A 25,963-nucleotide genomic window follows, 5' to 3' on the forward strand; every position below is an offset into this window, starting at 1 on the left:
GAGCAGAGAGCTGGTCACTTCCAGTCACGTGAGCCGTGCCCGGGGAGCGCGCATGCGCCCCGACTCCAGCCTGGTTTGGAGGAGGAGCGTCTGTCCCAGGTGGGCTCGGGTTCGCTGCGGCTTTTGCAGAAGTTAGGGTTGGTGGGCGGTTGAAATGGTTGAAATGAAAACCTAGAGGGAGAAAGGGTCAGGGGCTAGGGGTGCTCGTTTTGTGCCGCGCAGGCGCGGCTGATTAGTTAGTAGGCGGGACGGTGACCTGGTCGGTGATGAGGTGGCGGCGCGTCTGTCACTTAAGTTGGATCCGTGATTCCTCGTGAGGCCTCCGGCTGGACCGGCCGAGGAGCGATACGGGAACCGCGGGGCCCCTCGGGCGCATTTCCCCAGGGCGGCCGCATCTTATGCCCGCCTGTGCCGGGGCAGTTAGAATTTGTCGTGCTCGCGTGGGGCGAGGAGCGGGGCCTGGTAAGTGAAGTTTCAGATTCCAGGCAGGAAAAAGCTAAGGTGCACCTCGGACCAGCCTCTCGGGGGAAGCGGTGTTGCGCCGTGTGACGTGTGCGCTTAATTGACGTGGGTTCAGAACCCATTGTTTTGCTGCAGAAGAATCACTGGTCCTTCTTGACTGTTGAACTCCTTCCAGTAAATCTTGAAGAAGCAGATTTCTGTGCCTCAGAGCCAAATTCCTGATTCCATTATCACAGTTTCAAGTTATTTAATTTGTACGTCGTATTAATCGTTTTAATATTTTGACAGGAAAAGGAGTTGCAGTACTTATTTAACATAAAATCAAGTCTTAATACTAATATCTGACAGTGTTTTTTGCATAAAATAATTGTAATAAGGGACAGAACTTTTTTAATACTCAACACTTACTATGTGCTGAGGATTATAGGGAACATTTATTGAGCACTTACTGTGTGACATGTACTTTACATGGATTATTTTCCATAATTCTTACTTTCACCATTTTGCAGGTGGGAAAACTGAGGCTTGGAGAGGTTAAATGACTTGCCCAAGGTTACACAGGGATCCAGTCTGAGTAGGACTTGAATTTGAGTAATTTGTGCCCTAACACACTGCTATACTCTGTCTCTAGTTAATTACAAATTTCATGACATTCTACTGAGCTTACACGTTGTTAGTGAAGCAGAATTATTAACCAAGCACTATGCTAAAGATCTGTGATCTGTGGTGAATACAAATATATACACAATAGCCTCTGTCCACAAGGAACTTACACTTTAGGGAAACAAAAGTGAAATAATAGTACAGCATGGACGGTAATACAGATAGGCTCTTCTGTGAACAGGATATTTTTAAAAATTTTGTTCTGAGTTAATTTGGAATGTAGAACACATTTAACCATAGAAACAATGTTGACTGACATTTAGATTACTCAAAAATGTATTTAACTTTATATGTGGCACAGTACTGATTCTGTGAGCTGTATTTACTCTCTATGGCCTTGTTTTTATAGGACATTTATCCTGAATTCCTGGTCAGGATGACAGGAATTCATCGTTTTCTTCCTCTCTTTCCCCTCGACAGTGTCAATGGGAGCAGAAGCTACATTGGATTGAAGCAAGATAAATATTTTAGGTCCCCAGACACATAGCTCTGGAAGAGTCTAAGAGGCTTCTAGTCCAACTTCTCATCTGATGTTCAATTAGTTCTATAATGTTACTGCCATTGGGTTGTCCAGTGTGTGGTTTTTCATCTCCAGTGATGGGGAACATGCTTCCTATGAGCAGCCAATCCACATTTGTACACACACACCTGTAAATTTAATAACAGTGTAAAATGTATCAAGAAGTACAGTTACTTAGCAGGCTGACAGCTCTGGGGGTGGGGGTATAGGTAGGAGGCATGGAGGGATTGAGCAACAAAGGGGGGGCGGGGGAAGAGAAAAAAAAATACAGCTAATTGCCAAACAAACAAAAACCAAAACCAGAATATCCCAGTTGTACTTTGGAGAATGCTAGGTTGCTTCAGAATGTTAATTGTTGTTCACTGAAATGTTTCATAGTAACATAAGTTACAGAGTCACTGGGTTAAACTATCTCTGGGTCTTTACCATAGAAATTCTCAGAGCCTTTTAAACGCTAAAATACATTGTGGCTTTCAAAGACTGACATATATAATGTACAGTATTCACTATATTACTAGGCCATATATTAACACCTTTAAGTCTGTTAATATTTCTTGGAATACATTTTTAGAAATGTTGGTATAGATGATAAGTGTTTTAAAGTTCGGACTAGTGTGAGATTCGTCTGAGAAGGTCTTATGTTTGACACTTGAATGTGTCCTTGAATTACATGTAGCCCTTGAGTAGATAGAAGCGATAGTGGACAGGCTGAATGGGAGAAGTAAAGATGTAGAGGTGGAAAACTCTGGGGTTTGTGAAGAAAGCTCTGGAGGTGGTGAAAGACGTAATCTAAGCTAATGGAGAAGTACTGCTTTTTGGAGAGGGTGACTAAAAACTAAGTGTTTTTGAGTAGGCTTTGGAAGCTAGAAGATCGTAGTACTCAATTGGTGTTAGATATGTAAGGAACTCTTTACATCATTGTAATTAACATTACATCAAGATATATTACCTTTATTTAGGGACTTTTTTGACCTGGGAGACAGGGCACAGCTATACAGAACAATAAAAAGTATCTGTTAAGTGTCACTGTTCAGCTCAACCAATAAATGCTTCAGTGGTTCAAAAGAGGGAATGGTGTCTGTTGCAGGTTTAGTCTAGTATTTGTGTACTGACCGATCTGAAGAGGATACTTGCGTTTAATGATAGCCTCTTTTGAGGAGCATAGGCAAGAGGGTTGCTTCTTGAGAGATCAAGGAAGGAGGGGCTTGGGGATCTTATATATATAGAGGAAGTATATAATAACCACTGTGGGTTAGGAATGGAAAAAAGCAGTGAAGTCGGGTGACATAGATAAGGAGAACAGATGTTACATATATTGGGTTCAAGCACTCCATCTTGAACCCAATATATATACATATCGGGTAAGTGATGTAATCCTTACTTTACCAATGAGGAAATAGGCTTGGAATTGTGAAGTAAGGTACCCAGGGTCTGATGGCTCTTAAACCCAGATCCATCTGATTCCTGAGCCCCTTCTCAACCAGGTTAAGTCTTGCTTTGGTTGGTGGTTACCACAGAATGAAGGGGCTGATAAAATCTGGGGTGTTTTGTATGAATGGAGTTGAAGTGACTGAGTAATAAAATAGGTTGGATGGGAAGACTCAAGTGTAGCTGGAAGGGGGCTTAAAGAAGTTGGTGATGTGAAGAGTGAGGTTTTAACATTTGGTTAACCTCCCCACCCCGTATTTTAATGTTTACTTTCCTAAAAATCGTTTGGGTCACAGATCTTTGTTTTCTTTACAGTCATTCTCTGTGGAACTAACCATTCTATTTAAGTATATTGATAGCTTGTTTTAGTCCAGTAAACTTACTGTTTCTTGTTCATCCCCACCTGCTTCATCTAAATTTTGTTCATTTTCTAGTTCTCAAGTAGCATGTGTTGTTGTTTTTAAACTGTATTCAGTTTTTCAAAATCACTCCATTCTCTCCATGAAGCATTCTAGATTAATTTTGTTTGACAAAATTTATTCCAGGGATGCCATCAAAAGATACTTAGAATTTGTAGTCATGTAGAATTTGTGTCAATATTTTAGAGGGCTATTTAAATGGATTTTTAACCTTAAAGTTTTCTCTATTTTTATTAAGTTACAAACTAATCTAGTTGCATGATGTGGGCACCATTTAAAAAAATTTATAATTTTCTGGCTTAGAACAAGGTTCACTTTAGTGTAGTTAGGCAGGCTGCTGAAAATTGGATATAAATAAGTGCCCTTAGTTGTCCTAGATTCAAGACAAAGTAGCGTAGAAATAGGCAATATTCTCTTTCAGCTCAGTTTTTTATATTGGAGGTAGTGTATTTTGTGTTTGTGGAATATTTTTTTCAGAGCCCGATTGTCTATACAAGTTCCTTTTATCTCCCTCCTGAGGCTGGGGGAAGATGGTTAAACTAATTCTGAAATTTGGAGATTAAGATTAGTGTTTCTTTGAGGAAGAAAAAGAATGAAAAGTTGTACATAATTATTTCTAATGTTTTAAGTTATCTATGAAAATTGAGTTTGAATCTGATGTGTTAAAAAGTATAGTAGGTTTTGAATTATGCATGTCATCCTTTTTATGTGCCTGTCTCATATTTTACTAATTTAGATGGATGACGGTTAAGGACCAGTCTGAAATTCAGTGCAAAAAGAAGACAGTGCTAGTGATGATAGGTGCAAGGTAAGCAAGTGTCTAGAATGCTCAATAATAGGTGATTAGAGTCTGCTTTTACTTAATGATTGTTTTCACCAGTTCCTTTCAGAAGAACGGTCATCACAAAATACTTTTAGACTTTTATTAGATTTAAGGGTTTCATTTTTTGCTTTTCTGTAATTAACTTTCATTATTGTTACTATTATTTATAATTGTTACTATTTTTTTTGCTTTGTGGAATCTTTGTATTTGCACAACTGAATATAGCTTAAGGTTCCATAGCTTTAGGCGGGGCATATGGGATATATTATTCCATCTACCTATATTTATTAGTTTTGAGGTATATTGTTGTCTATTTGGCATGGTTGTCACTTTCTGACTTTTTTAAAGTACAATTGTAACTACTTTTTATGCTTGATATATTGAGTTAAAATCTTTTAGGTTGGTAGTAGAAAACTTTTATTGAGTGAAAATATGCAAAATGGATGCTCTTATTTAAAAAAAGTCAGTTGAGATTGAGGAGAAAAAAGGAGGAGGAGAGGTATAAGAGGAAGTGCAGGGCTGAGGAAGAAGATTATATACTTGTAAGAGAGCTAGGTTTTTCCTTTAAGTGTTGGAAATGCTCGTAATGGAGGGAATTATCCCAAATAGAGGAGTATAGGGGTTACCTGGAATCATTTTGGCTAGTAGGTTTTTACTCTGTGAAAGGAAATGAGTTTGATGGTGCCTAGTAGATGGTTAGTGCTCAGTAAAGCTTTGTTTGGAAAATGAGTGAGTGAGCCTCTCCCTTCTCCACCCCAGCTCCCAAAAAGAAGATGTTTTCAGGGCTAGAAAATGGTCTATTTTTTTGTCTTGTAAAAAATTATTTAAACCCCTAAAACATGTATGTATGTGTATATATATGCATATGTGTGTGTGTGTGTGTGTGTGTGTGTATATATATATATATATATATATATATATATATATATATATATATATATTTATTTATTGTAGGTGAAGAGAGGGCCTCAGTGCTAGTGTATTATGCTAAATGCCAAATCAATGAAGGACTAGCAAGTGAAGCATAGAGAATTCCACCGAGGCACGAGCAGTCGTAATCGCATGAGTAATTGGGACTACATATGGAGACACATAGGGCTATGGAAGGGTATTGAACATTACTATTGGTTACCAAGAGAAGAATGGAGTTTGTCTCTAGGGGCTTTGAAAGATAGCCTACTTAGAAGCATGTAACAGCTGTTTGCTGCTGTATTAAGTGTAAGCTTGTCTGCCTGACTGAAGGTCTCCTGTGATGTGGTGCTTCACCTACCCAGCTTCGTTTTCTTCTGTTCTTCACTTCCCTCTGTTCCATTCAGCCTGGCCTTGCTGCTGTTTCCTGTCCATGTCACATTCATCTCCATCTCTCTGCCCTTGCTAATGCAGTTACCTCTGGCTGGGCTAATTTTCCTTCTTGTCTCCATTCTTAAATCCCACCTTCTCCATTTGGTGGCTGGTAATTACTTCACACCACACTTTTCTCCTCCGAATTCCTATTGCACTTGCCCTCATTATCCCTAGTTTAGCATTTGAGTCACTGACGACACATATGCTTTAGGCCTTTCTCTTGACTTAGTTTATATTATTAAGAACAGAGGCTTTCTTTGCTATTTCTTTTATGTCATCTGCTGTGTTTAGCTTGGGAGTGTTGGTGCTGGTTGGTTCTTGATTGTTCGCTGTCGAGTGATAGAGAAGATGGTGCTTTGTCCTGGAAAAGTTGCATTCTCCTGTTTGTTTTTGCTTGGCCTTGTCTTGAAACTGTTTTTGTTCTTTTTTAACTTGGACTCTTGATTTTCCCCTTTGTATGTCTTTCTATCCCTTTCTGTTGGTCTAGATTAGCTGTTATCATCATTGATGTTCTCTTCTTAAGTCTGCAGGTTTACCCACCAAAGATAACTTTGACATGAAAAAACTTAATCAGCATTGAAATTTGTTGCCTGCTCCAATCAAGATTTGTAAACTACAGGAAAAATCCCTCTGTAGTTTGCAGCTATAAATTTATACCAAGATAATTTCAGGTGAGAGGGCAGTTTCTAAAATAACATGAAATATGTTGCTTTACTTATATAATTATTGTAACTAGGTAAAAAGTTACTTTTATGCCAATTAAGGGAATCTGATTTTGGGTGCAGATAAATTGATTTAAGATATCTTAAACTTTATATTATTTTTAATCTAACATATTTTAAGCCAAAAGGATTTTTAAAAATTCGATAACTTCTTTGATCTTGTACTTCTACCTCAGCCTCATTTGGATATAAGGGACTGTTGGTGTAGCTTGTCAGCGAGCCATTTTCTTAGTTCACTTGCTGCCTTGAATATCTGCAGTCTATAACGACTTAATATTTATGCAGCTCTGTTTTACATTCCTGATGATATTAGAGTTCAATGGAGTTGACAGAAAATGCAAATGTTTCTTTTTTTCAATACCAAGTTGTGATTGAATTTGACAACTTGTTTATTGGTAAATGTGAATAAGTTGTGAAATCTTAAGATATGTTAGTTCACTTAAAATTAAATATTATATCTTAATATTAAGTGAAGAAATACTTTGTCTGCCAATTGATATACTTTTCATGGCTGAAGTTCATATACAGTCCTCTTGCATATTCATCACCTTCATTTAAGTGTAAACATCACATTTATTTTTTTTCAAAGATTAATATATTACAAAGAGTACTAAATTACTATAATCCTACAGTAACCCTTACTGTGAAGAAAGTTAATATCTTGATTTATATATTAAAAAAACTAGCTTAAAAATAGAATGCTGTCTTAAACTCTTACATCATAGTTACTGAAATTTATTTGTATTAATGTTCAGAGTCTGTGACTTGGGCTTATTCTACCAAATTTTACTTAGTGTAGAACTGGATTAAAATTGGGGTGTTTTAGGTCATGGTCCATAGGATCATCTGTGTTGTGGCCTACTATAAGAAGAGTGAGTATAATTCTAATGCAACTCAGGTGCAGCAGGTATTTATTAATATATACAAGTTGTCAGATACTAGGTGTTGACTATGCAGCAGCAGGAAAAAAAAAGCAAGAGCAACAACAGGCAAAAATCCCTGCCTACATAGAAGTTACGTTCTGCTGGGATTGGGATTTATTTTATTAAATAAGATAAATAAGTAAAATATATAGTGTATGAAATATAAGTGTGTAAGATGGTGATAAAGAAAAATAAGTGCAGTGTCAGAGAGGGGACTAAGGGAATATTGGGTAAGGCAGTGTTGACATTTTAAAATAGGGTAGCCAGTGAAGGTTCCACTGAGGAAGTGACATTTGAGTAAAAATCTGAAGAGGTGAGGGAATAAGCTATGTGTATATTAAGCGGGGAAAGAGTATTCCAGGTAGAAGGAATCACATGTACCTTTTTCAGATGGTTAAGTTTGCTGGCACTGTTACAATTATGTAGGTTATTATTGTACATTCAATCAGGCTTTTTATTTTGTCAGAATGTCCAGCAAGGAAGTGAAGACTGCTCTAAAAAGTGCTAGAGATGCCATCAGAAACAAAGAATACAAAGAAGCTTTGAAACATTGTAAGGTAACTGATATTTTGTTCTTCCACAATAACAGTATGTTACCTCTTTAGCATAATTACAGGAATTGAGGTGTACAGGAAGGATACAAAATTTTCACTGAAGAAAGGGCAGTTCCTTAAAAGTCTATTGCAAATTTTGAAAGCCTGGTCATTAGGCACGTAGCAGGTACTTACTGATTGCTGGTTGACTGGCATTTACCATTTGTTCAGCAGTTACATGCCAGTCATTTTTCTTAGTGTTGGGGACACAAGCATTAATAAGGCCCCAGTGTTCAGAGCTTAACTTTGGTAGTTACCTCATTCTTGTTTTTGTCGGGGAGGCAACATTCTTGGATAGAATGGAATTTGCGTGTACATTGGTGACAGATTGCTGGAAGTGGTATGTGGATACACATAACCTAATAATCTGACTTGTTCAAGTCATGAGAATGTTCTTATTTTCTCTACAATACGTAAACACTTTAAGCACTGATTTCATTTTAGCTACTAGTTTTGTTTTGTTTTGGTTTTTTGTGTTTTTTTTTCCCGGTTTTATTTATCTTTATTATTGAAAGTATTACAGATGTCCCCTCCCCCCCATTGATCCCCTCCATCCCTCATCTGCCCCACCCCCAGGCCTTCCCCATACTATTGTCTGTGGCCATGGGTTATGTATATATGCATGTAAGTTCTTGTTTTATTTTCTTTTACTAGAACATCTTTGCTTTCTGTTTCAAACTATTTTACCTTAGCAAGTAGGTGTTATTTCTGAAAGTAATAGCTCTACATATAATTTTTTGTTAGTTGACAGGTATTGTTTAAACATTCATCACCACTATTTATTGGAACATACTTTGTACAGTCACATTGGGGTCAGTCTAGTTTCCTAGCCTATAATTTCAGTGAAAATATCTATCACTCTAATATGGGAAAATGTTATCATAGTGAATGAAAATATTGGAGTTAGATAAAGTGAAATGATATGGAAAACAGTTCTGTGGGTTAACTACTAGCACTGTGGAGTGGAAAAAGACAGGATGGTTGGGTGGTAAGAACAATCTTATTGTTCTTTTTATACACGGTACTCTGAAAAGACAAAGGGGTGAATTCGTTGGAGGCATCGGTATTACTTGGGCAGCTTTTAAAAAGTATACCTCATATTTAGACCCCTTAAAATTACTGATCCAGCCTCTGTCTCTTACTGAAGAAACTGAATACCAGAGGTTGTGGCATTTTTTAAGACCGTCCAGTTAGTGGTAGACCCAGATTTTCTGACCTTCAGGTAGGCTTTTTGTTGTTTGTCCATTACTTCTGAAATTTAATGACCTGCTCTTTTATTTATTTTTTAATCAGACAGTGTTAAAACAAGAGAAAAATAACTATAATGCCTGGGTTTTTATTGGTGTTGCTGCAGCTGAGCTAGAACAACCTGATCAGGCCCAGGGTGCCTATAAGAAAGCGGCTGAACTAGAGCCAGATCAATTACTAGCTTGGCAGGTATGTAAAAATTTTTTTCCCTATAAGAAAGAGTTATTTTTCCATTTAAAAAATTACAGGTAGCAGCTTTATTTTTATTTTTTAAAATTTAAACTTCTACTTACCCCACATGAGAAAAACATTTAAATTTATTGGTCTTCTAAACCTGAAAGTTACTTTTAAAACAAGTGGTGCCAACGATGCTATTTTACTACTATTTAACAATCCAGTGAATTATTTCCAAATGTGAGGAATGGAATTGAAACGTTATGTAAATCTTCAACTTAATTATATGTGCGTATGAAAGACTTGTCAAAACGATTCTTTATGTTTACCTGAGAGAAAAGGAATGTATAGTAATATGTTTTCTAAAAATAAAGTAATGTAGAAAATTTGCAATTCCCTATTTTTGAGTATAAGTTAAATTATTTTTTCTTATTTAATGGTGTCCAGCTTTTTCATATTTAATAACTTTGTTTCATATCTTAATCACATCTTAGAAACTGTGATTAAAAGGAAGAAGTAGGCTCTGGAGAACATGAACCTGTTTGTCTCAGGTTTACATAAATAAGAACATGAATGAGGATATCTGGTGACACGCTTAGAGATGCTTGCTTTTGTTATGTACTGATTGGTTTCGGGTGTCTGACCTTTATTGAAGCAAAAATGACAATTTCCATAGACTACTTGGATTATTTTGTTTGTTTGTTTCACCATATAAAAGTAGTGTTATATGGTAATGTCTTAGGGATTAAGATTGTATAACCGTTAAAAAATATTTTTTTGTTGTGAAACACTCCAAATAAATTTTCAAAAGAAAAGACAGTGGTGTGAGTCCTTCTATATCTGTCCAGCTCCAATAAAAGTCCTCTTACATTCAATTTTTTTCATCTAAACTTTCACCTACTCCCTCTCACCCCAAATTATTTGGAGGCAAATCCCAGACATATTTCATTTATTAATTATAATTATCTTTATCATGAATAATCTATATATCTTGTCACTTTAGCAAAATAAATATAAGAACGTTAGATATTTTTGGAAGAGTAATCTCTACTATGTACTTCCTCTTTTAGGGATTAGCAAGCCTGTATGAGAAATGTAATCAGATAAATGCTAAGGATGACTTACCTGGTGTTTACCAAAAGCTCCTGGATCTTTATGAAAGGTAATCAATATGTGGGGAAAGGCCAGTTTCTTTAAAAGCATAAATCAGAAAAACTGATTAAAAATTATATAGAAGTACTCCCAACATTTACTGGGAATCGGGAAACGATTTTCTTTCAGACTATTGTAACAGAATCTCTTGATTGTAATCAGAACAGAATAAAATACTGTTAGTAAGAAGATTGACTAATTTGGGAACTTTGGTATTACTTTCGGTCAGTGTAATGGAAGATAATGTTTCTTAAACCTTTTCTTTTTATGAGAATCTCATTTTATAAAATTTTACTGTAATATGAAACCTGTAGTATGTTCTGATTAAAAATAGTACCTGACAATATTATTGAGCTATTTTAATTCTGATGTTCTAAGCCTTTGATTGTTTTTATTACTCAGATTCAAAATTCTTTTTTTTTATTCTAAGTGTTGACAAACAGAAGTGGTGCGATGTCTGTAAGAAACTGGTGGATCTGTATTACCAAGAAAAGAAACATGTAGAGGTTGGTTAATGATTTTCTGGGGTAGTATACTTTTTTTAATAAGATCATTATTAGAAGAAGCTTTCATTTAGCTTTAGGGAAAATTTTAAAAATAGTTATGTAGTATGGTCTTAAAGGAATTTAGAGGAATAGTACAAATTACAGTGACTTGAAAACTAAATTAGAATTCAAAATTCAGGTATTATAACTTTCAAACCTTTCTGAAATTGCAGGGATAAATAAAATAAGTAAAAGCATTGTTTGCAGAATATAGTGGCCTATTTGTGGCATCTCCAGAGCTGATGCTGTAGGTTATGAGGATTGGGATATGTTGTCATTATCCCTGTATCTACTCTGGTAGCTCAGTCATATTTCTCATATAAGGACTATGTAGATTTACCCAATCAACTTATTCTTTTATTTTATATTTTAAAATATATCTTTATTGATTTCAGAAAGAGGAAGGGAGAGAGAGAGACAGAAACATCAATGAAGAGAGAGTCATTGATCGGCTGCCTCCTGCACGACCCCCACTGGGGATCGAGCCCGCAACCCAGGCATGTGCCCTGACCGGGAATCGAACCGAGATCTCCCGGATTCTAGGTCGATGCTCAACCTCTGAGCCACGCCTGGCCTCGCTCAACTTATTCTTTATGGAGTTCATGATAGGTGGAGTTCTGTGCTTTTCCTGTTTTTATGTATTAGCAGATAAAAATATTTTTATTTGCAGATTTGATTTCTTTATTGGCATGTTTAGTATTTAAGATAAAATAACCATTTTAAATTTCCTCGATAGGTGGCCCGAACATGGCACAGATTGATAAAGACACGGCAAGAAGCAGGTGCAGACAACCAGGAGCTTTATCAGCTGTGGAGGAAATTGACTCAGTGGCTGGCTGAGAGTACTGAGGGGGAGAATAACGAGACCCAGCAACTGGTATTCCCGTTTGTTCCCGAATTTAGAAAGTGCAAGTGTAATGATGTATTTAGAATATGGAGAGTACCTTGGGTCAGACTAGACGGTATAACATGTTCGGTTTTAAATGCAGAAATATCTCCATTATTCTATTTTTTATATTTGTAAGTTTAAAAATAACCTTAGTTTCTTATTATAGTATGTAGCCATTCAATGTACACTTTTAAAATTGAATGGAAATCTTAACTGAAAGCAATAATAGGCTCTATATAGGATGGAAAGCTCTTTCTCTGTATATTGTTCATTTGTTCGCTCATTAGTTTGTTCATTTATTTAGAAAATGTTTATCAGGAGCCTACTCCATGTCAGGCAGAAGCCTCAGAGCTGGGGTTGTGAATGTGAGAACAAGACTGGCATTTGTCCGTGTGTTGGTTTATCTGTGTATAGATTCAGCTCTGGAAAAATTTAGCAGTGACAGAATTAGGTGATTTCTAACTTCTCTTATGTTATGTCTTCATATTATGGCATCATTATTTTCCTTGAAAATTAAACACATACCAAATTAAGTAAAATATTTTTGTGGATTGTCTATACTATACCTCCTTATGAAAGAGAACGAATTATACTTTTCATCTTAAGAACTGGCTTCTAACTCTTAAAAATACGATGAAAGGGTTCTTGAGGATGATTATTTTCGCCTTGAATGCTAATCATAAGTGCTTTATTTAAGTGTGTTCAGAAACCAGTGTATCCCCTATTTTCCATGTGGATTATTTTCATTACCTTTTTTTTAAAAAAAACCTTGTGCTTGACTAAGTTAGGCTTTTTTTTTTTTTTGGCAACATCATTAGCTTTATCAGAACTGTAAAATTTTACTTATTTATATGAACTTTATACATACTGCATAAAGAAAATTTGAGGTAGTGAACTGTATTATGAGTTTTCATTGTAGAGTCATGAGAAATCTTTTTAAAAATGTAGAGCTTATATAACCAAATGAATGCCATCCTTTAAAGTGCTTGCCTTGGATTCTAATATTGCTTTTCTGGCTCAAAACATATTTAGAAGTTCTCTTTTGTAATTTTCTTCAAAGTCAATGATACTGTATAAGAGAAATTATTTTATTATAGTTTAGTCATATTTTTGGTTTTATTTTACCAAAAGCATAGCAACTTCATAAAAAATATTTTTAAGATTGAAAATTTGCTACCATTAAAGATGTTCCAAAGAACATGCTGATGATTTCAGAAGTATAGTATTACAATTAGCATGTAAGACTATACTTCTCTGGTTGGCTATTTTGTAAGCATCAGCAAACTTATAAGAATGTTTTATTAAATCAGTGTTGCCAATTTATAGTTATTTCTTGTTAGTTCTGTGCAGTCTGCTGGCAGTGGAGTTAGAATGTATTCCAAACTTATAAATACATGTTTTTCCTCATTGAAATTATCAGGGCCAGACACTAAAATGCATTTGCAGCTAGTTGAGTGTGTAGTTTGTGTGAGTCTTATATGTGCAACTGTTTTACAATTGTCATTTAAATATGCTACAGATGATAGCTTTTTTGTTTATTTGTTTCAGCTTTTAACTGCTTTCGAGAATGCATTGGATTTATCAGATAAGATTCCCAGTGAAGATCATCAAGTACTTTATAGACATTTCATTCAGTGTTTATCCAAAGTAAGCTGATTTTTAAAATCTCTAATCGTGAGTTTTTTTTTATTCTGAATAGGAAAGTGCCCAGAAGTATATTTTACTGCTACTTAGTTTATTTTCCTTTTATATTTTCAAGTTTCCTCATGAGACTGCTAGGTTGAAGAAGGCCTGTGAAGGAATGATAAAAATCTATCCCACTGTGCAATATCCATTAGAAGTACTTTGTTTGCATTTAATTGAATCAGGTAATTTCTTCTTTATTATATTGTGCATCCTAGAAGTGTGTGAATGTGTGGGAGTGATGTTACCATGGATAAAATTTGTTTTAGTCCCTACCATGTGTAAAGTATTGTTTCAGTATTTCTGGACATCAAAAGAAGTACAGTGTAGTCTTTGTGCACATGAAAAGGCTGATAAATATAGGAAAGTATAGTGATGCAGAGGAATTATGAGTTGTTGATCAGTGAAGTACCTTTGAAAATGGGGATTGAAGAAGGTCTTGAATTTTCCATAGAAATTAGATAAACAGGAGGAGTTAAAATGTACTCCAGATGACAGTTTAAAGGGAAAGGGAGGGAGAAGGGGGAGAGGGAAATAGAGGGCAGAAAAGACGAGAGGTCAAGGAGGAAGGTTGTGGACTTGCAAAACAACACAGAAGGCAACCAGGGAGCGTTTCAGAAAGGAGATTTGCAACTGACTTGATGATTAGGAGGCCTTTATGAGCACTATCTCTTTAAATCAGAGTTGTTGAGTTGGAATTTGGATTACAATGATGGAATAAGAGTAGGAAGAAGTGGTTAGCAGGTATAGAAAGAAGCAATCCTGGGACTTGACTGACTGCTTTTAAGGGAGGGGAAGAGGAAGCATGTGAAGGGAAAGTAAGCTTTTAGAGGAGGAGGGGAATTGCATAGTTCCAAAATCACCCAGTTTCTTCAGATTTTAACAGGAGTCTCAAGGTGTTCCCAGTGTAAGTAGACAGATTTTCTGTATTGTGTTGCCTCTGGTACCCACCCTCCACCTCTTTTTCTACTGTTAAAATTGCTACTAAGAAATTAATGGCTGATGTTCACTCTTTTCTGTCTCTGCCTATTCAGCTATTCGTGGTTTGTACCTTGTCCCATTCTTGACCTGTTCCTGTGCCAAATGGTACAAGAGGATACTTTGAAATTTCTTCCTGAGAACTGATTGAATGCTTTCTCAATAAGCATATCTATGCCTGTAATGTGGATTTGTCAATTAAACATAGTCCTTATATTCCAAACACCTATAAAATACAGAGAAGAAATGGGATCAACAAATAGTCTGCAGAGTTTTGCCACTAAATTCAGTATTTGACCAAGTTCTCTAATAAAGAGATATAAAATAAATTATGCTGACTGACTAGAGAGTGTTGATTTATGTGAAAAAAAATTTCTTGAAGAGGGTTTGGGGTTGGTATTTTGCAGAACTGAGAGAGTGTTCTATATCCTGGCAAAGAGGAAGTGGGCTGGTGGATATTTACACACATGGTACAGCAAGGAAAAGTGTTTTCTCTGCTCAATTTTTGGTTGTAGGAATTTGGAATGTAGCAGTTTAGGCTTAAGCTCATTCTAATGTAAATTAGTATTCTGGAGTGGAAGTTTAATAGTTAATGCAGGACAGTAGGAAGCTGCTTCATGATTCCCTTTTTCTTTTTATTACGCCTCTTAACCAAACTTTTTGTGCACTAAGAACTTCTGGTCTCCTTTCTCCCCCAGAGTACTTTAGTATCTGTGGGATTTGCTGCTTGGCAGCAGTTAATCACTGGGTTCTCTCCCACTGGGGACACATACGTGTCATTCTTCTTTGTGCTCCTTTGCATGTGGAGACTTGAAGATTGACTTTCAGAATGATTCAGTTAATAAAGCTTCACATAACAAACAGTGACTAACTTTCACAGTTGTCATCTGATGAATGTTACTTCATGCTAAATGGCCTTTTTCATTTGTTTTATTTTGCTTTATTGCTGAAATGGGGGAGGAAAAGAAAGCTTAGTTCTTCAATCCAAAAAGAAAAGAGCTTGAGATTTTGTGTTCTAGAAATACTAGAAAATCCAGGTGAAAATAAAGAAATGAGTACATGCTGTTTTTCCCCCCCTGAATTTTATTTAGAAGAAAAATTCCATAGTAGTGATCAGTTTCTTTGGGATGTGAGAAATGAGTTAGTTATTTTTATTTTTTATTTTATTTTATTAATTTTATTTTTAAATATATCTTTATTGATTTCAGAGAAAGGAAAGGAGAGGGAGAGAGAGATAGAAACATCAATGATGAGAGAGTCATTGATCGAGCCCGCAACCCGGGCATGTGCCCTGACCGGGAATCGAACCCCGATCGCCTGGATCCCAGGTTGACGTTCAACCGTAGAGCCACGCCCGGCTGGGCTGAATTAGTTATTTTTAAAAACTCACTTTTTTTTGTAGTAAACTTTAGGAAGCAGAATTTTCATAGGTATTACTTAGCATCTACCCTGAACCTCTTCAGAATACCTTTATCCTTGGAGATTCAGTATTCATCAGCCCTAAGTGTGGCTTGCCTAATCGAGAAATAAAAGTTATATTGTCAAACTGTTTTAAAAGCATTAAATCTGGAATCTTGGCATCTTTTAAATGTTAAAAAGAGCAGATAAGTTAAATGATTTTCTATTCAAAAACAATGAAGTCGATTTTCTGTTGTCATTTTCGACGTTTATTTAGCTAGTATTTTCAACAGGAATTAATATGAGGAGAGAAGAATTGAGGGTTGAACCCAGGATATTCCTTGACTCTTTACACAGGATCAGTTGGGTTATTATTGCTGATGGTTTTCGGGAATACTAAGTGCCATCTGGTCATATGTAAAGAATATGCTACATAGGGCTAAACACGAATGGAATCCTCCCAAGTCTCTTTTTGTTCTTATAATTGTGCTCCCAGATGTTAGCAAAGGGGACTATGTTAGAAAAGTTTACCTTGTTTTAAGTTTTTTGTGTTCATCCTAGGCTTTTGGAAACTATTTTCAAGTACCTATCTATACTTTGCTTACCTGTATGTAGTTTTTAGGTGCCCTAATTATGGATGATCATGGAAAGATGCATGATGGGCTCCTCTTCTTTTTATCCTACTTTTCTCTGATAAGAACAGTTTATGTAGCCAAGGTAGTCTGTCATGAGTTATGCTTCTGTGGAGTAAGAGTTTTGACTCAGATGGGTAGAAATTGAAGGTGAAATTTTAATAGCCATTTCATTTTCTTTTTTAAGACAGCTTTTGGGATTTAAGTTATATAGGTTTTGGTGCTTAGAAATTTGGTATATGTGTGCTAATAACTTTTTCTTTTAATTCCAGGAAACCTTACTGATGAGGGACAGCAGTACTGTTGTAGATTACTGGAAATGGATCCAAAAAGTGGTCCAGGCCTCATTGGTTTAGGCATTAAAGCATTACAAGACAAAAAATATGAGGATGCTGTTAGGAACTTCACAGAAGGTAAGTGTACAGTGGATAGCATGTAACATGAGGTGTAGTTGTTATTTAGTCCTAGGTATTTATCTTTGGGCCTTTCTTTAAGGAATGTATATTTCAGATAGGGGTGACAAAAATGAACTTACATACTGCAGAGTATGCTTAAGTTTGAATTCCAACTCTGCCACTTACTAATTTCAAGACCTTGGGGAACTTAAACTCTGTGTCTCAGAGTCTTCATTTATAAAATAGAGAGATAATAATATCTCCATCCTTGTATTCAAATTGAGATCTGAATGACAAACAAGCCTGGCGTTGGGGGGAGCATTTCAGGCCAAGAAATGAAATAGCCTGAGGTTAGAGGAAAGTTGGTATTCAGGGACCTGCTTGTAGTTTGGCCAGATTTACGAATGAAGTGTGGGAGCATGAAGGGGCAAGAACTGAGCCTGAAGAGGGGCCTTGCAAACCTTGTTAAGCATCCTAAGGACACTAAGGACAGCAGGGAACCGGTGGAAGGTTTTAAGCAGGGGAATTTTATAATGACATCTGTAGTTTTAGAAATATTCTCACCACAGTGTAGAGAATGAGTTAGAGTCGATGGCGAGCATTTGCGGTGATCTGGGATAAAGAGGATGGAGGTCTGAACTTAAGTCCTGGTGGTAAAGAAGTGGATTGGGGCCTGGAATCAGTGTGGCTTTGTGACTGGTTACATGTGAGAGATGAGGAAGAGGGAAGGAATCTGATTTGGAGACTACATGGTGGTGCCATTCATCTCAGTAGTCATGGAAACCTTGGATTTTGTGCTTGCTTTTATCCTTTTAGGGTTAAAAGAAAGCCCTCTTTGCACAACTGGATGGTATCATCTGGCAGAAGCCCAAGTCAAAATGCATAGACCTAAGGAAGCTCTTCTTTCATGCAATCAAGGTATTCTTGACATGTTTAAGTGCAGTCAACCCTGTTTCTTTTCATCTTAAAGGAGAAAGATAGTGGTTTAAGAAAACAGATACATCCTGGTGTGTCCTAGGTCCTTCACTAGTTCTTGATTCCTCTGATGTAGATAAGGAAAGGCCTCTTGGAGCCTATTGGAATGGCATGGGATAGAAAATCACAAGAAGTGATTCACTGCGCTGATATAGCTGGTGGCCCAGCCTCTATAGTTGAGAAACAATTCACCCTGGGCCATTCTAATTCAGTTTCTTTTCCTTCCATTATCCTGAATTTGCTGTGTTTGTTACAGATGCATTCGCTAAGGGCTAACCTTTGTCATGTAGCAGATAGGGAAAGCCATTGTTGTGTTTCAGGGTGTTCTGTTTTATGCTATGTGAAGATAAAGGTTTTAAATTGACTGTGTCCTGTTTTAAATTCAAATATTTCCATAAAGAGTTCAGAGAAGAATTTGTCTTAATTTTCAGTTATTCTTCATGTATATTGTTTTGACAATTTATTTATTTATTTTTAATCCTCACCTGAGGATAGTTTTTCCATTGCTTTGCAGAGAGAGTGGAAGGGAGAGAGAGAAATAAAGAGAGAAACATCAGTGTGAGAGAGACACATTGATTGGTTGCCTCCCTCGTGCGCCCTGACCGGGACCAGGGATTGAGCCTACAACCAAGGTACGAGCCCTTGGCTGGAATCAAACTCATTCCATAGGCGGACCGACGCTCTAACCACTTGGCAAGCTGGCCAGGGCTAGTAGTTTATTCTTAATGTAGCTAATTTATTTTATGTCTCTCTTAAAAAGAAATAAAAAAGCAAAGTGGTATGGTTGTCTTCATTCAGATGTCCTTCATTTTGTCAGCTCTGAAGAACATAGATAATCTTGGAGTGTCTGGTGGCAATCATCATCAGAAGAATCTTTGTCTTCGTTTGAAAGCAGAGGCTTTGATTAAACTTCCAGATAATGAATCTTCAGAGGAAGCAATTTGTACTCTTGACCAGGTAGTCTTATCATCGAATTTTCCCCTTCGACTTACTTCGTTTCCAGTCAACCAGGCAGCAGCCACTTTTCCTTACCACAGATATTTACTTACATGAATTTTTTGTTAGCGGTATGAATTCCCCACATCTGTACTTCTATAAATCATTCACGCGATTGGAAACTCCTAGTGTTTTATGTTTGCTCCTTGGTTAAGCACTTACCCTGCTCTTCATGTGATACAATTTCTTTCTTTAGCACTTGCTCTTATTCTGTTCTCGTTTTGTTCTCTTAGGTTACTACTTGATTATTACTAATTTGGGATGCTAAATGATTTCTTACAGGAAATATTTTATCGGTTATTGACGAAGATAATTAAGGACACTAGTTGCTTCATGGTAGAGAATGTTATTTATTTGTTTATTCAGTAAAACACTCAGAGGAAGATGAATATTTAAGAATGAAACTGATTTCTTAATGTTTTTGGTTTAAGCAATTTTAAATTACCTAGCAAAAAACTTAGCTAGTAAATTATGAATTATAACAACATAGTACCTTTAAAGATTTTGTCAGATAAAAGCATTTTTCATCTAAAATTAAAATTATATCACTCAGTGTATTGCAAGGCTTTAACTTTTAAGGTTGTTTTTGTATATTTCAAAGGGCTTAGCATTTCATATTATTTCTTTAAAATTAGAACAGTTGTCAGCATCCTTCAAGAACTAATAGCTTACTTTCTTGTTTTCTACTAGCCTCCCAACCAACATTGTGTTTTGTGTGAGTGCTCTGTAGAAGTCTTTCCAGTATTTTTTTATTACAAGAGAACAAAAATTTCTTTGGAGAACTGGTAGAGTCCAGGTCTGAGACAGAAAATGTACAAGATGAGCCCAAAACATCCTATAATGCTAGAAAGCATTGTGTCAAAAGGGCTCAGGAACTAGCATGATTGATTCTCAATGGCTGCAGAGTGAACAATTTGAATACCAGTAACTGCATGGATTGAAAGACATCAAATATGTTTAAATCCATGTGTTCATGATGATATAAAAAAAGGGTCAACAAAACATCTTCAATAAAATATATCTTTGGAAGATGCTAAGGAACCAGTTGAAAATAATTAAGGCATTTATCTTGCTTTTCGTATGTGAATTGTTCCTAAGAATAATCAAATAAATAATGAGAGGAGGGGAAATTTCTCTTTGTTGCAGTATTCCACAAATGAATTTTAGAATGAGAAAAGTCATCACCTTTTTTGCCGTCTGTTATGAATAGACCTAGGCATCGAGTATCACTGGCTGCTAGCATCACAAAGAGAAAGACCACTAGACATAACCAAGTGCAAGTCCACGTGATGTATTCTTGACAGAACATCAAACTTGAGTCAGATCAAGTTTCTAGACCTAATTTACAGAAGATACGGGGACCAAGGAACATGTCAATACCATGACAATACCTTCCGCAAAAGCCAGATTATGAGAAGCTGACAAATGGCCCATAGTTTTCAGCAGTTTAATGGAGGAAAAAAATAGATGGAAGGGAACCCTAGAGATTAAGAGACTTAAGAGACCTATTAGCAACTTGAAATGTATGTACCTTCCTTAGATTTTGATTAAAATAAATAAATTATTCAAATATGAGACAAGTGAGAACTTCAAACACTAATTATTTGGTGATACTAATAATGTATTGATTTTAAGTGTTTTTAATGGTAGTATGATTATGTTATTTAAAAAAAGTTAATTTTTAGATATAGATGCTGAAGTATCAGATAAAAAGTTATAATATGTGGGGTAATCTAAGCAGAAGTGTGATGAAATGGGTAGAGTATAGAGAAGAAAAGATTGGCTTTGAGTTAATAATTTTGAGCTGGATGATGAGTACATGTGGTTTTATTATACTCTTCTCATTTTTTTATGTGTTTGAAATTTTTCCCAATAAAAAGGTTACAGAGAATGAAAGTGTTAATAACTATCAAAATGAGGACCTCTGTGTCTTTATTCTGTGTTCTTCTATGGTAATTCTTTAATTAAAGCAAATATTGCTGCATTGTGTTGAAGGAGATTTATAGCACTTTTTTGCAATTACTTTTTAGGTTTCTGATGCAAATAATATCCCAGGACTTTTGGTTCTCAAAAGCTTGGCCTATCTGAACAAAGGCTCATTAGATGAAGCTTCAAAGGTTGGTTTTTTCATTCAAAGTGAGATTATTTTAAAAAGTTATTTTTGTTTGGATATGGAATTGACAGATACCTACTTTATAGATTATGGAAGACGTTCTCTCTTCTTACCCTGACCTAGCCGAAGCTCATGCCTTGGAGGCTTTTATTCATTTTACCAAAAAGGACTATCTACAAGCAGAAAAATGGTAAGTATATATAGATTGCTCATAGATCTAGTCATATCTTAGTTTATTACATTTTTCAGAAATTCAAAATAAATGGGCTTGATAAAGATCCAGTTTTGTATAAATTTGATCTTTGTAAGCTTTATTAATATTTTTAAGAATTGTATTTAGCATGTAACACAGTAACTATAAAAAAATTCCATGATGAGTTTGAAGTGTGATTAGCTGATTATAATATTCAGTAAGCAAACATGTTTGGCGTGAACACTTAGCATATTGGTAGTGCTAAAGGCCATTGTGCTTTTTAAAGCTCCTATTATTAAAAAACAAATCGTGGTGTTGTTTTCTCATAATCTGAATCCTGAAGTAGTGACTTGTTTCAAATTCAGCATCCTTTAATCACTCAGACTTTGATTGTTTCAACTAGGAGCCTTCTGTATCATATATATTTTAATGTTTCTTTTTACTTCCCCTTGGTGACTTAGTTTTCAGAGAGCTCTTGAGAAAGATCCTGAAGTTGCTGAATATCATTACCAACTGGGATTAACATATTGGTTCATGGGCGAAGAAACAAGAAAAGATAAAACAAAGGCTCTTACCCACTTTTTAAAGGTATAATAAGTGCTACTATTCAATTTAATTGAAATGGGCTCATTATAAAATCATAAATAATAATTATATGTTAGGTACTTAAAATTACTACTGAACTGTTTGTTTATCTCACACCTAAGGTTTTGTGAGAATGTTATATGGGTTTTCAAGGAGAAAATTAAATCATAAAATTATAAAAGTTCCTTAAGAATCACGTGTTAGAGAAAATGAGACGTGATTATCTCTGAAAAACAATATTGTTTTTAGGTGATTTCCATTGTAGTTTTATGGTCACATAAGCCTTATGTAATTCCAGATGCTTAACTTTTGTTGTTTAGATGTTTAACATCTAGAAGTCTTACTTTCTTATTTTGGCTCATAAAAGCAGATTAATATAATTCAGATTTCACATTTCTTTCAACAGAGATAACATTTTTACACTTATAAGCAGTGATGACCAGCTTTTATTTCTCTTTTAAGTCTTACATTAAAGGATGTTTTAGCATATTTTTATTAATTTAATAAAACTGTTCTTTTTCTTTAATCTGTGTATTTATCTTTTGTGTTTTTAAAGAGATCCATCCAAATAAACTTTAATATATTATCAATTTTTATTTGAAAGGCTGCCAGACTGGATACATATATGGGCAAAGTTTTCTGCTATTTAGGTAATTATTACAGAGATGTAGCAGGAGATAAAAACAGAGCCCGTGGATGTTACAGGAAAGCTTTTGAATTGGATGACACTGATACCGAATCTGGAGCTGCAGCTGTTGATTTAAGCGTGGAGCTTGAAGAGATGGTATGTCTAATAACCTAAACACTTTTGTCTTTTGTTTTTATGTAAGAGTAGAAATAGAAACTTTTATATATGTATACTTGCAAGTTATCATTATATTTTTTGGAGATGCAATAGAAATATTTTTGTCACTGTTTGTAAATTTTCTTTTCTTTGGCAGACATTAAAATCCTCATCATTTATTGTTGAAACTGTAGTTCATTATATACCAGTGTAAGTTTAAAAAATCAGAAGTGGTATATGAAAATATATTTGAGTACTTTAGATTGGTGTTTTGTATTTTTATGATATTTGATATCTCTAGTCCTTTCTCCTTATTAGGAAACTGCCTTAGCTATCCTAACAACAGTAACTCAAAAGGCAAGTGCTGGAACAGCCAAATGGGCCTGGCTAAGGCGAGGACTGTATTACTTGAAAGCTGGTCAACATTCTCAAGCAGTGGCTGAGTAAGGCACCTCTTTATATTTAAACTCTGATAGATGGCCTAGTGGTTTCTTAAGCTCCATTTGTACCCCAAATGAATTTTACAGGTTGCCTCAAACCAGGTTGTGTTTTGAGGGAAGAAATAGCAAAATTTACTTAAGGCTGATTGGTTCTTATCTGCAAGGCACTGGAATTGCAAAAGTGGAGTAAATGATGTCTTGTAGTTAAGGAGATAGCTAATCTAGTGAAGTCTTAATAGCATCATACATATAGTAGGTTCTTGATAGAAACTCAAGGAATGGTAAAAGCTGAGGTTAATATCTTTGTTCTTCCAATGACATACATTGTTTTGAGGCAGGGGAGACATTTGGCAGCTTGAAGGGCATTTGGAGCAGCTCATTTTTAGTCATTTGGTTTGGGCTACACTTACAGGTATATAAAATATATATATTTGATTCAAGATGAAGTTGTTTTTGATTTATGTTAATATCTAAAATACAGGCATTTAAAATTTTTCCTGGACATAGAATTTAATCAGAAATTTAGAGCATGCCTATTATTCTCGTTTTCTAACTATGATTATTTCTGTTTTGGTAGGATTGGTGTGGGTTTATAGATGAGGCATACTGAGATATACAGCTGTTCTGGTAGGATAGGAGAGTGAAGTTTTCCCAGACAATCAGGGAAAGAGATTCTGATCAGCACTTCTTTAAAAAAGTTATTTTGTTCTTATTCATTCCAAATTTGTAATAAAATTTCTTAGTATTAAGAATATTCAAGTTATAAAAGGAACAGATATACCTGCTTTAAATAGCACTTTTATAAATAGAAGGAAGCATGGATATGTGTGATTCAGTTGAATTATTTATATTTTCCTTTCAGATGTGGAAGTTCTATTACTTTTAGTTCTCTTATTGTTTCTTATTGTTTCTTGAAATTTTAGTTTACAGGCAGCATTAAGGGCAGACCCGAAGGACTTCAATTGTTGGGAATCATTAGGAGAGGCATACTTAAGCAGAGGTGGCTACACAACAGCCTTGAAATCCTTCACAAAAGCCAGTGAGCTGAACCCAGAATCCACATACAGTGTGTTTAAGGTGGCAGCAATACAGCAAATCCTAGGCAAATATAAGGAGGCAGTAGCTCAATACCAGCTGATCATTAAAAAGAAAGAAGATTATGTGCCTGCTTTGAAAGGTAATTTTTTTAATAGCTCCTTTGACGTTTGTGATACTAAAGTACAAAATCCTTGAGTGAATTTCCTAACGGTATTGAGTAACTTGAAAACAGGATAATTTAGTCAACAGTAAGCATCCACTATGAGCATCTTACAGTATAGCTTGTTATATAGATTTGACGTGTTTCACAGCAGTCAGTGAATAGTAATATAATAGAGATTTAGCTTTTAGACAAATATGATAGATATTGGATCTAAAATGGATTTCTAAAACAAGAGTTTTTCTATTATATTTTGGTAATTCACTATATCCTCAGAATAGGTTAATAGCTTTTCATTACTTTGTAAATTATAGAAGCTCTTTTTCCCCCCCAATATTTTAATGTTAAAGGCAACTTGCATTATTTTATAAGTATCTAAATTAATTTCAGTTCCTCCATAGGTTATTTTAAAAATACCATCATTCATATCTAATCAATTTTTTATTATTATATCTAACCAAAACCATTATATATGATTTTTTCTGTTTCCTTTTCCTATTTAAAAAAACAATTGAAGTTTAAATCAGAAACAGTGTATGTTTTAAGTGACATGTAATTTAAGCATTGAAAACTTTTTTCTTAATATTGTAAAACTCAAGGAGAACTGACGTTTGTTAAATGTTACTAGGCACTTGAGGAAATTGCTCTTTCATTTAATCTTTATGGTATAGTTTGTTATATAATTTTGACCATTAAAAAAATAAGATTTTGTTGCATAATGGTTAATAAGTAATAATATGATAGAGAGTAGTGTTTAGATAACGTTCCCATTTTCAAAGCTGAGGTTTTAAGAGGTAACTTCCCCAAAGTCAAGGAAATTCTTAGGTTCCATATGTAGTTTTTATTTCTTTTAGTACATGTTTACTCCAGTAGAGCCCTGTCGTTTGAATTCCTCTAAATGAATGCAAGACCATGCTTAAAAATAATTTTTATAAAATACTATTAAGTTTTGTTTTCTGGAAGGTGGCTTTAATATAAATTTATTCTAAGTGTTTCTTTTACATGCTTTAACAACTAAAAACTCACCTGATTTTAGGTTTGGGTGAATGCCATCTCATGATGGCAAAAGCAGCTCTGGTCGATTATCTTGATGGGAAAGCTGTTGACTACATAGAAAAAGCACTGGAATATTTTACTTGGTTAGTATTATTCTTATTAGCCATTGCGCTTATTTTCTTAGTATTATAATAAAACCAAATTTAGAAGAAATCCTGGTTAGAATAAAGAAACATTCCATGTTCATTTTGTTAGGTACAGCGTTCATTATTCAGAACATCAGGCCTAAAGAATAGCAGACAAATCAGTTAATTATGGAACTTACTCTCATATACATTGTGTTAATTGTGCACTGGGGAACAGGTTCAGTTTCTTGCTCTCAAGTAGATGACATACTGCATGCATAGGATGAGTGGGAAGGAAGAAGCTGTCTGCTAGTGGAGCAGCAACTCTGACAACCATGGGTTAGTGTTCTTTCAGGAGGCCTAGAGATGTATCTAGAATTGGAATGATCAGAAAATAGGGCTTCAGGTGCACAATATGCTTTACCTCAGGGGTAGGGGCTTATTTTAGGCTTACCGATAGGGCCAGAGGTAAAGGGAAATGAATAATCTGATTGCTCAGTGTAGGAAAAGAGTGATGTCTAATAATAAGAAAGGAATCAGAAAAATTGAATAAATCTGGTGTTTTAT

General features: G+C 35.3%; 1 protein-coding gene across 7 annotated transcripts in view; it reads left to right on the top strand.

Annotated features, from left to right (window-relative positions):
* The first annotated feature begins 30 nt into the window (after nucleotides 1–30).
* The window catches only part of SKIC3 (SKI3 subunit of superkiller complex), a 62,612-nt gene continuing 36,679 nt past the window's right edge, over nucleotides 31–25,963 (top strand). The window contains exons 1-20 of one of the 7 annotated variants that reach the window (XM_081133783.1): nucleotides 40–99; nucleotides 4,229–4,300; nucleotides 6,183–6,330; nucleotides 7,771–7,861; nucleotides 9,191–9,334; nucleotides 10,390–10,481; nucleotides 10,902–10,977; nucleotides 11,753–11,893; nucleotides 13,454–13,552; nucleotides 13,665–13,773; nucleotides 16,869–17,009; nucleotides 17,808–17,909; nucleotides 18,784–18,923; nucleotides 20,993–21,079; nucleotides 21,162–21,265; nucleotides 21,730–21,856; nucleotides 22,458–22,637; nucleotides 22,956–23,080; nucleotides 24,001–24,254; nucleotides 25,312–25,414. In XM_081133783.1, the coding sequence (XP_080989909.1) occupies nucleotides 7,772–7,861; nucleotides 9,191–9,334; nucleotides 10,390–10,481; nucleotides 10,902–10,977; nucleotides 11,753–11,893; nucleotides 13,454–13,552; nucleotides 13,665–13,773; nucleotides 16,869–17,009; nucleotides 17,808–17,909; nucleotides 18,784–18,923; nucleotides 20,993–21,079; nucleotides 21,162–21,265; nucleotides 21,730–21,856; nucleotides 22,458–22,637; nucleotides 22,956–23,080; nucleotides 24,001–24,254; nucleotides 25,312–25,414 (2,114 nt within the window). In that variant the 5' untranslated portion in view covers nucleotides 40–99; nucleotides 4,229–4,300; nucleotides 6,183–6,330; nucleotide 7,771. Of the gene's footprint in view, nucleotides 463–4,228; nucleotides 4,301–6,182; nucleotides 6,331–7,770; nucleotides 7,862–9,190; nucleotides 9,335–10,389; nucleotides 10,482–10,901; nucleotides 10,978–11,752; nucleotides 11,894–13,453; nucleotides 13,553–13,664; nucleotides 13,774–16,868; nucleotides 17,010–17,807; nucleotides 17,910–18,783; nucleotides 18,924–20,992; nucleotides 21,080–21,161; nucleotides 21,266–21,729; nucleotides 21,857–22,457; nucleotides 22,638–22,955; nucleotides 23,081–24,000; nucleotides 24,255–25,311; nucleotides 25,415–25,963 lie in introns of all 7 variants that reach the window. The other 6 variants (XM_081133787.1, XM_081133786.1, XM_081133785.1 and 3 more) reach the window with 6 other exon arrangements.

The sequence above is a fragment of the Miniopterus schreibersii genome, assembly GCF_964146895.1.
Source record: "Miniopterus schreibersii genome assembly, chromosome: 3".
NCBI lineage: Eukaryota > Metazoa > Chordata > Mammalia > Chiroptera > Miniopteridae > Miniopterus > Miniopterus schreibersii.